General features: G+C 42.4%; 1 protein-coding gene across 1 annotated transcript in view; it reads left to right on the top strand.

Annotated features, from left to right (window-relative positions):
• The window catches only part of syne2b (spectrin repeat containing, nuclear envelope 2b), a 199,714-nt gene that overhangs the window by 78,576 nt on the left and 105,281 nt on the right, over positions 1 to 15,857 (top strand). Inside the window, exons 54-62 of the mRNA XM_085768285.1 lie at positions 4,209 to 4,373; positions 5,201 to 5,548; positions 6,887 to 7,023; positions 7,665 to 7,794; positions 8,086 to 8,259; positions 8,375 to 12,424; positions 13,202 to 13,384; positions 14,355 to 14,510; positions 14,769 to 15,013. Coding sequence (XP_085624411.1) covers positions 4,209 to 4,373; positions 5,201 to 5,548; positions 6,887 to 7,023; positions 7,665 to 7,794; positions 8,086 to 8,259; positions 8,375 to 12,424; positions 13,202 to 13,384; positions 14,355 to 14,510; positions 14,769 to 15,013 — 5,588 coding nt within the window. The remainder of the gene's footprint in view (positions 1 to 4,208; positions 4,374 to 5,200; positions 5,549 to 6,886; positions 7,024 to 7,664; positions 7,795 to 8,085; positions 8,260 to 8,374; positions 12,425 to 13,201; positions 13,385 to 14,354; positions 14,511 to 14,768; positions 15,014 to 15,857) is intronic.

The following is a 15,857-nucleotide window of genomic DNA, read 5'->3' as shown; positions in this document are numbered from 1 at the left end:
TAAACTGTGACCACGGCCACAATTTACACTCTACAGACATAATTTTTTCAGAATTTGTAAGACAAACTTGTTATCTCTCATGTCATGTGCTCAAAATATCAGAGAGACTTACAGAACTTACAGAATCAGCCTCTGAGTGCGGCCACGTCTGTCCCTGCTCCTCATTGAGTCCAATACAAATATTTTCTGAGAGGAGCAGAACGGCCTAATGTTTTAAAACTGCCAGCGTCGCCAAAATATTTACTGTAGAAACACCAAATCGTACCGAAATTTTCAGTAAGTCCTTAGAGCAACGTTGATCTGTGTTTTGTTCTGATAGGAGTTACCGTTTTGTCATGCTAGGCCTAATTGTGAGACCGGTTTAGAGGCAGAAAATCACTCTTTTTCTCCACGTTTCTGTCTGTCTCAGCCTGCGGGGGCCCCTATCGCCGTGGTAACCTCTTTGATCCTCAGGCCAGAGCTCGTTAACTTCATAAACAATCCACCTGGCGCTCGTTTAAATGTTTATAAACACAGACACAGCTAAATCAGACTGACACAGGATGCAGCTACTAACTAACTACAACACACACACAGACTCTAGAGCCAGCTTCATGTGATTACAGTTACACACACACACACACACACACACACACACACACACACACACACACACACACACACACACACACACACACACACACAGTTAACCTAATGTGGTTACAGCTCCTCCATATCAGTGCTTATAGAAAGATGATCATGTCTGTCTGATCAGCTCTGTCTTGACCTTAAGATCGTGGGTTTGATTCCCATGTTGACAGAGATGGCACAACCCGCAGTAGCTCCCGTGGCCCATTCAAAATTTCCCGAGAGGAAATTTTCTAGTTATTAGTGTGACTGCTGAAGCAGTCACACTATTGTTCTTCTGTTTGGCCATTTTCTTCCGCCTTTTTACGGTCTTCTTCTAGTCCTTCATACTTTGTGCTATTTCAACAATTCATATATCAAAACGTGCAGCTTTTTTTGAACTTTATCGGCATTACTTTTCTCTTTTTAACTATTTATACTTTTTAAAATATTTAACTTTTTCACAAAAAATCTCACATTCATCAAAGTCTCAACCTCTCTTCTTCACAACTCCACTGTAGTGTAGGGGTTAGGGTGGATGTTTGCCAACCCTAAGGTCACTGGTTCGAATCCAAGGGAAGAACTCTTGTTATGTTATGTTGAATTCTGCTCTCCTCCCCCGCCTTCAATTGGTTACAGGTGTTTGTTATCTCCTTGATTACTCGTACCAGTTTGCAGCACATCATCACATTACAATGAATGACAACAGTTTTGAAAGCAGTGTGCTCTCTGTAGCCGAGTGGCAGAGTAAAGGTTTAGTGATCATATGGTCATGGGTTCGATTCCTGCCTCAGTCTTTTCACTTCATTGCTTGACTTTTGATTCCAATTATTCAGCTGTCATTGGACAGTCTTTGATTCCTCATAGTATAAAGCTCATTGTAACTCAGGTTCTCTGTGGCCATATGGTTAGTGCTCAGCCTGAAATTCACAGACATTTTCATTCTAAGTCATTCAAGCTTGACTCTCAAGCTTTCTTGATGTTGACAGTGTGCAGATCATTAACAGACAACAGTCTCTGCAACTGTGTGTGCACCGTGGCCTAGAGGCAGAGTGGAAGTCTAATAACCATGAGGATGTGGGTTCGATTCTGACCTTGGTCAAACATTTGTATGGTGATCACAGCTTGCACTATTTGCTAATTCTGCAACAGCGTTCAGTTGCTGTCAGCAGTCACACCATTTCCATTCTTGGAAATGCTTTTTCTAGTTATTTTTCCACTTCCGGCCGACTTTCGGTCCGCTACTAGTCCTGCAACTCGAAGAGTTGCAGGACATATTATATATCAAAACGTGCGGCTTGATCGGGATCGCTGTGCTATTACTTTTCTCAACAGTGTACGAATATTTCGCGACGTAAGTCGCGATTTACTGCGCAAAATTTTTGCATGTAAGTCAATGGGACGGGCGGGAAAAAAAGACCAATCATTGGAGTTTAACAAACGTCTACTGCTCAGGCATACTTTCACCTAGAGACTCCATTTAAACTTTAAACAGTAGACACAAGTCTTGTGTATTGTCGTATTACTCCACGTTTTGATAGGTCATATAGTTTTTGATCAATCCCTGATCAATGACCATGATCATTTTTGGAGAAATTATGAGATTATAATGGGTGTGTATTGGACAGAATGTTCGTGTCAGAGTGCGTGACATCATCGGTTAGAGTGGGAGAGAGTGAAGAAACATTCTGTATTTTTTCTGGATAAACTGTGACCACGGCCACAATTTACACTCTACAGACATAATTTTTTCAGAATTTGTAAGACAAACTTGTTATCTCTCATGTCATGTGCTCAAAATATCAGAGAGACTTACAGAATTGACAGAATCAGCCTCTGAGTGCGGCCACGTCTGTCCCTGCTCCTCATTGAGTCCAATACAAATATTTTCTGAGAGGAGCAGAACGGCCTGATGTTTTAAAACTGCCAGCGTCGCCAAAATATTTACTGTAGAAACACCAAATCGTACCGAAATTTTCAGTAAGTCCTTAGAGCAACGTTGATCTGTGTTTTGTTCTGATAGGAGTTACCGTTTTGTCATGCTAAGCCTAATTGTGAGACCGGTTTAGAGGCAGAAAATGGCTGTTTTTCTCCACGTTTCTGTCTGTCTCAGCCTGCGGGGGCCCCTATCGCCGTGGTAACCTCTTTGATCCTCAGGCCAGAGCTCGTTAACTTCATAAACAATCCACCTGGCGCTCGTTTAAATGTTTATAAACACAGACACAGCTAAATCAGACTGACACAGGATGCAGCTACTAACTAACTATGTGTCAAGTCAGTCACACACACACACACAGACTCTAGAGCCAGCTTCATGTGATTACAGTCACACACACACACACACAGACTCTAGAGCCAGCTTCATGTGATTACAGTCACACACACACACACACACACACACAAACACACACACACCTTCATGTGATTAAAACACAGTTAACGTGCAACAGAATTTAAACTTAAACCATGATTTCATCTGGTTTTAAAGTTAAACCTTGTTGGTGTCACACACACACACACACACACACACACACACACACACACACACACACACACACACACACACACACACACACACACACACACACACACACACACAGGTAACCTAATGTGGTTACAGCTCCTCCATATCAGTGCTTATAGAAAGATGATCATGTGTCTGTCTGATCAGCTCTGTCTTGCGCTTAAGATCGTGGGTTTGATTCCCATGTTGACAGAGATGGCAAAATCGGCAGTAGCCCCGCGGCCCTTTCAAAATTTCCCGAGAGGAAATTTTCTAGTTAATATTATATTACACAATCATACCCATCCTGGGTTTCCGTTATCCGGTAATTACCAGACTTTGACCGGTAAAATCTGCAAATGTCCGGTATTTTTTAACCCCCCTAATATTCCATCTAAGCACAATTTGAATTTTCTTTTTTTTCCCACAATATCTTTATTTGAGTTTTAAGCAGCCCAGCAAAAATAAATACAGTCTTTTACATTCCTGCAATATGTCATACATCATGTGTTAACTGCCTTATTATGTTCAAAACACAACATAAAACACAAAATCACGTAAGAGAACACAAAACAACATGCTTCTCTTGTTATTTAAACAGATGATATACGCCTATCGAATATCGATCGAATATCCTATCGAATGATACAATGAAAACCTATGGGTATCTGAAAGAAAAAAAGAAAAGTACAATATGAATTTTATTAAAATAAGCTATTTCCACATGTCATTTTATAGATTTTTTTTTTATAAACACTGAATCTTATTTTTTATGAATGTGTAGGACTATGTGGAACAAAAACACTGCGCAGTAGCGGGAGAGGTTGGACATGTTGAAACAAGCAGATCTTAAAAAAACTATTTTCTGAAACCAAACAGGTCTAAGGAGAAGGATTATAACGAGTTTTTACTGCATAAATGCATATAGCAAACATTTGTCTGATAAACTGAAAACCTGCCAGTCACGTTGTCCATTTTCTTCTAGTGGAAACCCCGTCTCTTACCTGTCCTTATTCCCCCCTTCAAAATAAAAACTGTAGCTTGTCTAACACAGTGTTGAGGTGGTAGCTGTGGTTTAACCGAGGCTTGTGGTTTTCAGGATGCGGTAGCCGACCTGGAGCAGGGCATCCTGACGGAGCGGCAGTGCACTCAGCTGGTGGAGCAGCATGAGGCGGCTCAGGATTGGCTGAGAGAGCAGGTGAAAGGTCTGGGAACTGCTCCCACAGACAGACCCGGCCTGCACAGCACCGTCAACACCCTGAAGGTCAGAGAACACAACATAAACACACAAGGATTCATGTTTGGAAGATGTTTGCATGTTCAGTTTATCATTAAAGGGATAGTTCAATATTTTGGCAAATTGGGCCATTGCCATAATCCCTATAGTCATAGCAGTAGGTTCGTTACCTTTGATTGTCGGTGCAAGCTATTTTTAGAACGGAGGAGCAGAGCCGCGAGCTGCTCAGAGCTACGCTACGGAGGCTCATGGGATTTCTTGGTCTCCCTCATCACACTCATCAAATACACAATCCAACAACTCCACAACGCTCTGGTGGACAAGTTGTGACCTGCACATTCACCACGCTATGAGATAATAACACAACGTTACCAGACAGAGTTGTTTTAGAGGGAAATACAGAGACTGCTTGATGAAAAACTGTCCCTGAAGGCAACGTGCATCAGTGGTTTTGCATGAATTTCCCTCTAAAACAACTCTGTCTGGTAACGTTGTGTTATTATCTCATAGCGTGGTGAATGTGCAGGTCACAACTTGTCCACCAGAGCGTTGTGGAGTTGTTGGATTGTGTATTTGATGAGTTTGATGAGGGAAACCAAGAAATCCCATAATGAGCCTCCGTAGCGTAGCTCTGAGCAGCTCGCGGCTCTGCTCCGCCGTTCTAAAAACAGCTTGCACCGACAATTAAAGGTAACGAACCTACTGCTATGACTATAGGGATTATGGCAATGGGCCAATTTGCCAAAATGTTGAACTATCCCTTTAACAAAGTGCAATAAAGATGCAAGACATCAAGTAGTCACAGCATTAGCAACACTTATGTAAATATAACCTATAATAATCCGGACCTCCAGGCTCTGCTGCAGACAGTCGGCAGAGAGCAGAGGGAGATGAAGGAGCTGGACTCTGCCAGAGACAACCTGCTGAGCCTGTGCACCGCGGGGGGCCGCGACGCCCTCAGCCTGGAGGTCAGCCACCTCCACAGCCTCTGCGCCGCCTCGGAGCAGGAGGTGCGGGAGCGTCTGAGGGCGTGCGAGGCCCGGCTGGGGGAGCAGGACGGTCAGACGGCCCGGAGGGTCCGGGAGCTGAGGGAGAGAGCGGCGGCTCTGCAGTGGGAGCTGCGCTCTCTGGACCAGGCGCTCAGCTACAGCGAACCGCAGAACAACATGATCCAACTCCTGCAGCACTGGCACAGCCTTCAGGTTATTACTAATTATTAAAGGAATTTTTGACCCCTAAATCGTTGTCCTGATGGTCACCCAGAGCAAAAAACGCGACTAAAATTGATGCAGGCAAACCAGAGTTACACCATGGCTAGACGGCGCTAGGGATAGCCACAACGCTAACCCATGGGGGCAATTCTTTCAACCACAAAAAACACTCAAAAAACAATCAAATATCTATGGTACATGACTGGAATCCTTAGAGACACCACTGAACTCATATAGTGTAGAGTATAATAGGGTTGGGAGAAAAAAATCGATTCACATAAATATCGCGATATCTTTTTTGACGATTTTTAAATTGATTTTCTTTTTCAAAAATCTTTCTTTTTGTGAAAATTTTGAAATTTTTTAATTTTTTGTTAATTTTTAAAAAAATATTGTGCAATGTGCATTTGTTAGGATTTTTTTTACATACAGAGAGTACAGGTTTTGAAAAGTTCACTTTATAATGTAGTATGTTAATTTATAGGCTCCTACAGTATTTGTGTGCAGATAAATGTTAAAAATGCAGACTAAAAATCGAGAGAATCTGCAATATCGTAGAATCACAATTTAAATCGAATCGCCATCCAAAAAATCGTAGAAGAATCGAATCGGGAGAAAAGCATATCGCCCCAGCCGTACAGTATAAACAGTATAAACTTTGTGTTTTTGCATGTAGCCATCACCTCAGATAGTCGAACTCTGAAACATCCTGGAAAGACATTACTATCCAATCACAGAGCGCCTGCTCTCCCCGCCACAGAAACTAACACTTTTTCCTTGTTGTGATTATTTCTTTACAAAAATAAATGGTCAGGGGATTTTGGACACTGCACTGCTCCACCGTTTATTTTTGTATAGAAATCATCAAGTGTTTGTTTCTGTGGCGCTCTGTGATCGGATAGTAATGTCTTTCCAAGATGTTTCAGAGTTGGGCTATCTGAGGTGAGCGACTACATGCAAAAACACAAAGTTTATACTGTTTATACTGTACACTATATGAGTTCAGTGGTGTGTCATAAGGATTCCAGTCATGTACCATAGATATATGATTGTTTTTTTTGAGTGTTTGTTGTGGTTGAAAGAATTGCCCCCATAGGTTAGCGTTGTCGCTATCCCTAGCGCCGGGTAGCCATGGTGTAACTCCGGTTTGCCTGCATCAATTTTCGTCTTGTTTTTTGCTCCAACCAACACTGGGTGACCATCAGGACAACGATTTAGGGGTCAAAAATGACCGGAATTCTCCTTTAATGCACGACATTTCTGAGTTTTGCAGCGTAGAATATACTTGACTTATGTGTTGTTGCTGCTGTTGTTGTCTACTTGTGTTAGAACTGTGAGAATTCACTAGAAGACCTGGGTGTGAAACTTGGTGATCTCCATCGGGACGTGAAGCCGACACCTGCTACCACGGAGCTGCCAGCAGAAATCGTCAGTGTGGTCGACTCTTTGTGTCAGCAACATGACAGGTAACTGAACACCTGATTATTATTATTTTCTTGTTGTTACTCAGGTCAAAAGATGGTCAGCAGCACTATTATTACTACTTATTGATTGACTCATATTTTTGAAGCCACTTGAGCTCGATGAACTCAGGTGGAGATGCAGCACCATCTGTCCACTTTTCCACTGGAGCCTTTTTTGAACTGTGGCTGACCGGAGTTCTCAGCTGGGATTCTTCTATTTCGATTTAGTTTTCGATTATTCCGACATACCTGGAACAAGGCAGAGTGGGTCATTCTGCTCTTCACTTGTAAACACAGAGCTCCTCTTCATCTACAACCTATTTGAGGCTTCCAGAGATTTCTACATCTTATCCAATACCTGATTTCTTGATCCAACTAAGGACTTTCAATTAGATACAAACCTTTTCCTGTTGCTGTTGTTGTTGGGTCAAAAGAATCTTTTGAATCAGTTCTTTGATGATGTTTGATGCTAAAAAAGTCATTCATATAGATTTAATTTTCATCTCAGCTAAAATGATACAAGTAAATACCATGCAACATATATCTCAGCCGGTGCTTTATTCCCTTGTCTTGGTCTTAAAGATTTGACATTTTTCAGCCTTGATGTTGCGTTAACTGAAATGTGAGAATAATTATGTCCACAGTCTAAAGTCCCAGCTGAGTGAGCATCAGGGTACCTGCTCTACAAACACGGCTCGCTGCCTGACGGATTCCCTTCATGCCGTGCAGCAGTGGAACAACAGCGAACCATCGGACTCGGTTTCTTCTTTGCAGGTTTCTGTATGCTTTCACTTCTTTGCTGACAGATACTTTCAGTTAACACCCTTCCTGCTGCATAATAAATGCTGTGAGTGTTTTGCTCAGGGGCATCCTGTTGGAATTATAATGAGAGTCTATTTAAGAAAGGTTAGAGGGTTTAGGGATTTGTTAGGTGAAACCTTTCAGCTCTGTGGAGCAATTAGCAGTGGCTTATTTACACTCACCTGGCAACGTGTGATCCATTTGCTGATGATGTTTCACATGCAGATTTGTCATCGCTTTCACACTTTTTCCTCCTGGTTTTAGGTGACATTAGAGGAAGGTGAAAAGTTGCAGATCGGCCTGCGGGAGGCACTTTCTCACCAGCGGTTTCTAACAGATTGTCTGATGCCGGCTTTATTTGAGAAACTGGAGAAAGAGTGTTCACGGACACTCAAAGACGCAGAAGCGCATAAAGACTCTCTAAACCACAGCTTAAAGGTATGTAATTAAATATTTGGAGTTCAATTTCATAATGAATGTTAAATATTTTGTGTATTATTTGGGAACTGGCCAACTTTACAGTAATCACTGCTATTTTATCCTTTCATTCAAGGAACTCGATGAAAAGAAGAAACAAAAATTGCAAGACATTCAAGCCTCTGTCGTGGCGCCACCACGAAAAAGCAAACAAGCACAGGAGAAAAAACAACAGGTAAAACTTCAAAAAACGTCCTCCTTAACAGAAAAATCCATATCTGTTGAAGATGTATGGTCAGTTTCAGCTGAGGCCATGCAGACTGAGCCAGTAGTCTTGGAAGATGCAAAAACTACTGGTGAGGTGCAAACCACAATCGAAGAAAGTAAGGTCATACCACCCAGGAGAAAGTCAAAGTATATAGAACTTCCTCTAAAACCTGCTGACACTGAGTTACCTCAGACATTAGAAGAAGAACCTGGAGATCAAAGACCTTTGAGTTCCAGTGACCAAAATATAAGTGTTGTCATTGAAGAAAGAACACTTGTTATTGGTGTGACTACTCACTATGAAGAAACTAGACAAGAACTTGAAAGTATGAAAGCTCCTTCAACTGCAGAGGCAATCATGGGAGCAGCTGAGCCTACTGTCGTGGAAGAAAACAAGCCCTCACCAGCCACAAGAAAGTCAAAAAGTCCAAAGGTTTCTCCAGAGCTTCCTCACAAGGAGGAAATGAAGGCCATGGTAGAGCCTGATAGTAGCATAGATATTATGGATGTAACTAAGGCTATTCCAATGGAAGATGACCAACAGAGGTCCACGTTGCTTTCCATGGAGCAAACTGAGGTTGCCGTTGTGGAAGAACCTCAGCTCATACCACCCAGAAGGAAGTCAAGCAAGGTTGAAATACCTACAGCTCCAGAGCCAGACTCTGCCCTTGAAAGACCTACTGACATGGGGACTAAAGAAACCAGGAAAGAACTTGACAGTATGAATGCTGCCACAGCTTTGGAGATAGTCACACAACAACCTCAAATACAAGGACGGTGCTCCGCTGAGCCTACAGACACACCCCTCATTGTGACTACTGAGTGTAAGAAAACTAGACAAGCACTTGAAAGTGTGAAGACTATTTCAACTGGGGAGGCAATAATGGGTGCAGTTGAACTTTCTCTTCTTGGAGTAAGTAAGCCCTCACCAGCCACAAGAAAAAGGAAAAGTCCAAAGGTTTCTCCAGAGCTTCCTCACAAGCAGGAAACACAGGCCATGGTAGAGCCTGATAGTAAAATCTCTGAAGCTGCTAGTATGGAGGAAACTAAGGTTATACCAAAGGAAGGCCCTGATGGCCAGGAGCCATCTTTGACTCCAGAAATGGTCACTGCGTCACCTGAAATTACTCTTGAGGAGAAAGGAAAGATTTCTCCACCCAAACGAAAGTCAAAGGATCTTAAACCTTCCCAAGAACTTGCTGCCACAGAGCTGAAAAAGCCAGAAGAGGAGCCTGGCAGTCAGATGCCATCTACAGCTCCAGAGGTGGTCACAGCACCAATGGAAAGTACTGTTGTGGAAAAGGGAAAGATTTCTCCAACCAAGAGAAAGCCAAAAGGTCCTAAACCTTCTCCAGAACTTGCTACTACAGATCTGACAAAACCAGAGGAATATCTTGAGAGTCCGAAGCCAACTTTGACTCCAGAGGTGGTCCCAGTGCCAACTGAAATTACTGTTGTGGAGAAAGGAAAGATCTCTCCACACAAAAGAAAGTCAAAGGACCTTATACCTTCTCCAGAACTTGCTACTACAGATCTGACAAAACTAGAAGAAGAGCTTCAGAGGTCGACCCCATCTTTGATTCCAGAGGAGGCCAAAGAACAGCCTCACAGTCAGATGTTCTCTACAGCTTCAGAGATGTTCACAGAACCAGTGGACATTACTGTTGTGGAAAAAGGAATTCTTTCCCAAAAAAAGAGAAAGTCAAAAGGTCCTAGACCTTCTCCAGAACTTGCTACTACAGATCTGACAAAACCAGAAGAAGAGCTTCAGAGTCCAATGCCATCTTTGACTCCAGAGGTGGTCACAGCAACAACTGAAACTGAAATTACTGTTGAGGAAAAAGGAAAGCTTTCACCACCCAAAAGAAAGTCAAAGGACCTTAAACCTTCTCCAGAACTTGCTGCTACAGATCTGACAAAACCAGAAGAAGAGCTTCAGAGTCCGACGCCATCTTTTATTCCAGAGGAGGTCACAGCAACAACTGAAATTACTGTTGAGGAAAAAGGAAGACTTTCTCCACCCAAAAGAAAGTCAAAGGGCCTTAAACCTGCTTCCGTGGACCAGACAGAGTCCAAGGAACAGCTTGACAGTCAGAAGACATCTTCAGCTTCAGAGGTTTTGGCAATAGAAAAGATTCCTCAACCCGATTCCCAAGAACCTGCAAACAAGGAGCAGGTTCAGACCAAAATGGAAGATGACCAACAGAGGTCCATGTTGCTTTCCATGGAGCAAACTGAAGTTGCAGTTGTGGAAGAACCTCAACTCATACCACCCAGAAGAAAGTCAAGCAAGGTTGAAGTATCTACAGCTCCAGAGCCAGACTCTGCCCTTGAAAGACCTACTGATGTAGCAACTAAAGAAACCACGAAAGACCTTGACAGTGTGAATGCTGCCACGACTTTGGAGATGGTCACAGAACAACCTCAGACACAAGAACCGTGCTCCACCGAGCCTACAGACACACCCCTCATTGTAGATTACATTGCCAAGTTATGGAGAGACACACCAGAGGTTCAGAGGAGATATGTGGTCCTTGATTTGCCAGACATAGGATTTACCCAGACACATGAGACAAAGCCAGTTCAGCCAGTGGTACAGCCTCAAGAGGCAGAAATAAGATCACAAGTGGCAGAAATAAGCCCACCTGAGCAAGAAATAAAAGAACTAAGTGAATGTATGAGTCAGCTAACGCTCACTGAAACCTCAGAGGAAACACCCAGAGAGACAGGAGGGCAAGGACAAGACAAAGAAATTGGTGCTGTGAAGACAACCAAGCCAGAAAGCACATCCGAATGTCCAGACAAGGTTGCCCAAAGGGACACCACTCAGCCCCCGTCTAGTGCCTCTGATACGTTACCATCACTTGAGACAGGGGCAGAATTTATAGAAATAAGCCTAACTGAGCAAGATATGGTTATTCCAAGCCAAACAGAGACTCAGATAGAGCTCATTAGAACCACACATGAAGACCCCGAACTGGTCGAGGAACCACCCCATACGCTGTTGATGCAAGTCGTGGACAAAACATCCCAGAGCTTGGATGAAAAGTCTGTTACGATGGAGACAATCCACATGGGGCCTGAGGTGCATGTTCTGCAACTGGACATAAAGACCACTCCAGAGTATCACGAACACACATCATCAGCCTCAAGAGAAAAGGAACCGACAATACATATTGTTCAGACAAGTATCCAGAGTGAAAGAGTGACAGAAAACAAAGATAAGACTAGTGCTGATGTTCAACCAGAGACGGCTGCAGTGGAGGTGACTGTGATGAAGTTGCAAGAAAGTAGTACTGAATGTCAAGACAAGGTGGCTCCAAAGGACTCTCCTCAACCCCATTTAACAGTTTCTGAGATCTCACAATTCGAGACAGGGACAGAATTTATAGAAATAAGCCTGTATGAGCAGGCCACAGTCAAAACAAGTCAAACTGAAACTAAGCTAGAGCTCTCAGAGACCACACTGGACAAATCCACAGAGGTTAACGAACATGGGGCTCAAGACGCATCAACACAAGGTTTGCACGATGCAGCCAAGAGCCTGGATGAAAAGTCTTGTATAACAGAGAAGATCCACATGGAGCCTCAGGTGCGTGTTTTACAACTTGATGTACAGACAAACCGTGAGGAGCATGAGGTTGGTGATAAACCCCAGAACCAGGACAGAGAATCTGCTATAAAGGTAGAAATCCCCAAGAGTGGAGATGAACTCACAACTGTCACAACGGAAAAGGAACCAAGGATGGACTCAACCACTGAGCTTGAGACGAGTAAAGAAACAACAGACGTTCAGCCTGACGAGACCGCAGCAAAGACGACCAGGGTGGATGTGGTGCAAGAGAGCTGGACTGAGTTCCTGTCTGATGCAACGGAAAAGACAGAAGATGAAAACAAGGAGGACGTTGGGTCGCCACAGGTAAGACCGGCTTGGATGGACGGTAGAAAATAGCCGCATGCAGCTGAAATAACACACTAGGAACACAGGTTGCATGAACAGAGAGAAAACTAAATCCTGAGAGAAGAGGATTAACATGGTTTTCTTGCTCCAGGGAGCTCACATACAGACGCCACCCATTATGCTCAGTCTGCATGTTTACACCTGCAATATTTACCTTTCTGTACAAGCAACATTGTATATATGTTCTTCTTAAATATTTTTTTATATTATTGTACAAATATTTTCCTAAATGTTTTGTAAGAAACTGTATATAATGCCTCTTGTTTAATGCTCCCATAAGTGGAATCAATAAAAAGACATATCTTATCTTATCTAATCTTATCTTATCCTATCCTATCCTATCTAAACTTATTTTATCCTATCGTATCCTATCTTATCTTATCCTATCTAAACTTATATAATTTCTATTTCTATTTCTATTTCTATTTCTATTTCTATTTCTATTTCTATTTCTAAAAGCCAAGAACATAATCCTAAGACATTTATTACCTGTGTTAACAAAGGTTTCAGTGCTGAAGGTAAGGAATATGAGCTGCCTCACTGAGAAGCTCACTGAGAATAATACACTCACTGCACTTTCTGTTATGATGCAAACTGGACTGACGTGTTCTTTTCTTTACTAAACTGAAACAGTAGATAATTGTAAGTCAGAATTTTTCCAGCATTAATACCGGTGTTTAATGTCCACAATAGAAGCAGGTGCACTGTGCTCACAAGGTATCTGTTTCGCTGCAGGCGGCTCACAAATCGTCAACTGACGTTATCCCAGATGAAGTTACCCAGGCAAAGGGATTAATTCCTCTGGAAAACAAAGCAAAAGAAAGCGATGTGACGACTGAGGAGGTCTCTCTGATGAGCAGCATCTTCACAGAAACACAGCTGCTACCAGGGACGGGACCCCGCTCTCAATTTATGGAGGTATTATGAATAATCTCTGCAGCTGCTAGTGGCTTCTTGATTCTACCACCAGGAGCCGCTAAAGTTAGAAACAGTCAGCTCAGGCATTTGGAATGTAAAGCTATGAGCTCATGGTTATTATTGGGTTATTTTGGGCTATTTAAATCCTGGAGCAATATTTTAATGCAGAATCGTTTTCAACCTTCTTATTTTGAGAGGTACAAAGTAATTACAATAAAGCTTCCAAGGTTTTTCCTTTTACAAAGCATTTTATAAAGTAACACAACATGAACATGGGGTGTTTTCTGTCACAATATTACAGCAAAGTGTAATTAACCAATCAAGTACAACTTGATATAGAAATAAAACGTAAATAAAAGAAGGGCGTTTCAGAGAAATGTACATTTTCCATTGCTTCCAGATGTCATTGAATTTAGCTTGCTGGAGCCTCATTGAAAAAGTGATTCTTTCCATTACATACACATCGTAAATAATATCATACCATTCATCTATAGATGGGACGTCTGGCTTGAGCCATTTCTTTGTAATTGATTTTCTAGCAGCTAGACTCAGTATTCCAAATAAATATTTATTTTTCTCACTTACATTAGCTGAGTGTACAAGACCAAAAAGAAGTTCGTCCCAGTTAAATGTGATGACAGTACCAAATATTGTTATTAGTTCTGAATAAACCTTGCGCCAGAAAATATTTATTTTTGGACAGGCCCAGAACAAATGGTAGTGATTGGCTTCCTGAGAACGACACAACCTCCAACAGCTAGAAGATCCTGTGTGGTAGCCATGCTGAGCAGGTGTAATGAAATACCTAATGAGACACTTCCAGCTGAAAGATCTCCATGTGTTTGAGCATGATTTCCAAGGTTTCTATACAGACCTTGGATTAGCAAAAAGTATAAAGGTGCATACATTTGTGGTTTTTCAAACTGAATTTTGAAACTACAAACTCTCTCATGTGTCTCCTTGTCTCCAGGGTAAATCACTGGAAGATTCTCCAGAGACTTTGGTTGCATCCACCACTGATCTGGATGCTAGTCTGAGCAGACTGGTATCCAAAGTGTTGAGCCTCAAGAATCGGCCAGCTGAGCTCAGCCTGGAAGCCATGGCCCAGCAGGTGGAGGAGGCTCAGGTGAGCAGCATGACTCAACAGAGACATAACAGTGATTTATGGCAGCAGCTGAATTTATAGACGGAGTTTATTGAGTTGGGCTTTGCGTTTGTGAATACCTATGTAATAATGCCAAAATGCCTCAAGGAAAAACAAACACGTCTGCCAAAGCAGTTGTGCAACATTCTTCTTGTACGGTTGTAACTATATGAAAACCACTTGTGTAGTAATCATCAGATAATCTCATTTAACACAAGTTTTGAATGATGTTGTGTGCAGCGGTGTAGGGAGACGACCCAGGAGCAGGTGTCCTCTCTGTCCCGGCGGAGAGGAGCTGGTGGTGGGGGGAGCAGGGACACGCTGGAGCACGCAGAGGATCAGTGGAGCGCCGCCGCTCAGGATGCAGCCGCTGTCATCCAGAGCAAAGAGGCCCAGCTGCAGCTCTGCACCGATTACTGCAGACACACACAAAGAGCTGAGGCCACACTGGACACACAGACGGCACAACTGGACGCTGTGAAAAAGTGAGTTTGTTGAGTTGGAGGATGGAACGTGAATATTAAAGATGTCTGAAGACACAAATGCTTAAGATATGATGATGATGGAATTCTTTATTCAGTCATCACATAATACAACAATTATCAACACTACAAACATTATAAAAGGTAAAGGTACTTTACCTTTATCAACAAGGTAGTGACTGAAAAGGCACAGGCAGAAGCATAATGCCTATGGTTAAAGTGATAGTTCACCCAAAATTCAAATTTCACTCATTATCTACTCCCCCTCATGTGGACTAAGGGCTGGGAGAAGTTTCAGAGTCCTCCGTGGCTTCTCTGAGTTACAGCGGGGCTCCGTGCAGCACTGCATGTCCATATGACGGTAGCGAATGGGTCTCACTTTTCTTCGTCCAAAAAGACACACCAAAAAACATCCAAATACCTCCATAGTGCTCGTCTGTAATGTCCCTCTTGTATTGAAGCCCCGACATGAGAAATTGTTCCAAAAAAAATTAAATAAGTCTATGTTTTAAGCTTGTTTGTAACGGAAGCTCCCAGCAGTGCTCTTCCTGGTCAGTCCAAATCTCGATCTCGCGATTTGCTCTGACGCCGGCGCAAATTTTTGGGTGAACTATCCCTTTAATGCCTGTCCTACAGAACATAGCAAATTAAACTACCCAGCATTCTTACAATATAGGAACAAACAAACATACAAGTGAAACTAAACCAGAAAAAGATCATAACCAACAAAGTTAACAGTAATTAAATATAGAGTAGACAAGAAATGATTACATAACAGAGAAAAAAGAAAAAGGAAAGAAAGACAAAACATAAACATTAACATTTGTATATAATTGCCCTGCATACC

Source organism: Trachurus japonicus, chromosome 22 (genome assembly GCF_045865225.1).
Source record: "Trachurus japonicus isolate A0001 chromosome 22, Traja_1.0".
Lineage (NCBI taxonomy): Eukaryota > Metazoa > Chordata > Actinopteri > Carangiformes > Carangidae > Trachurus > Trachurus japonicus.
Note: the sequence above shows the minus strand (reverse complement) of the source record. Positions and strands in the feature narration are given on the sequence as shown.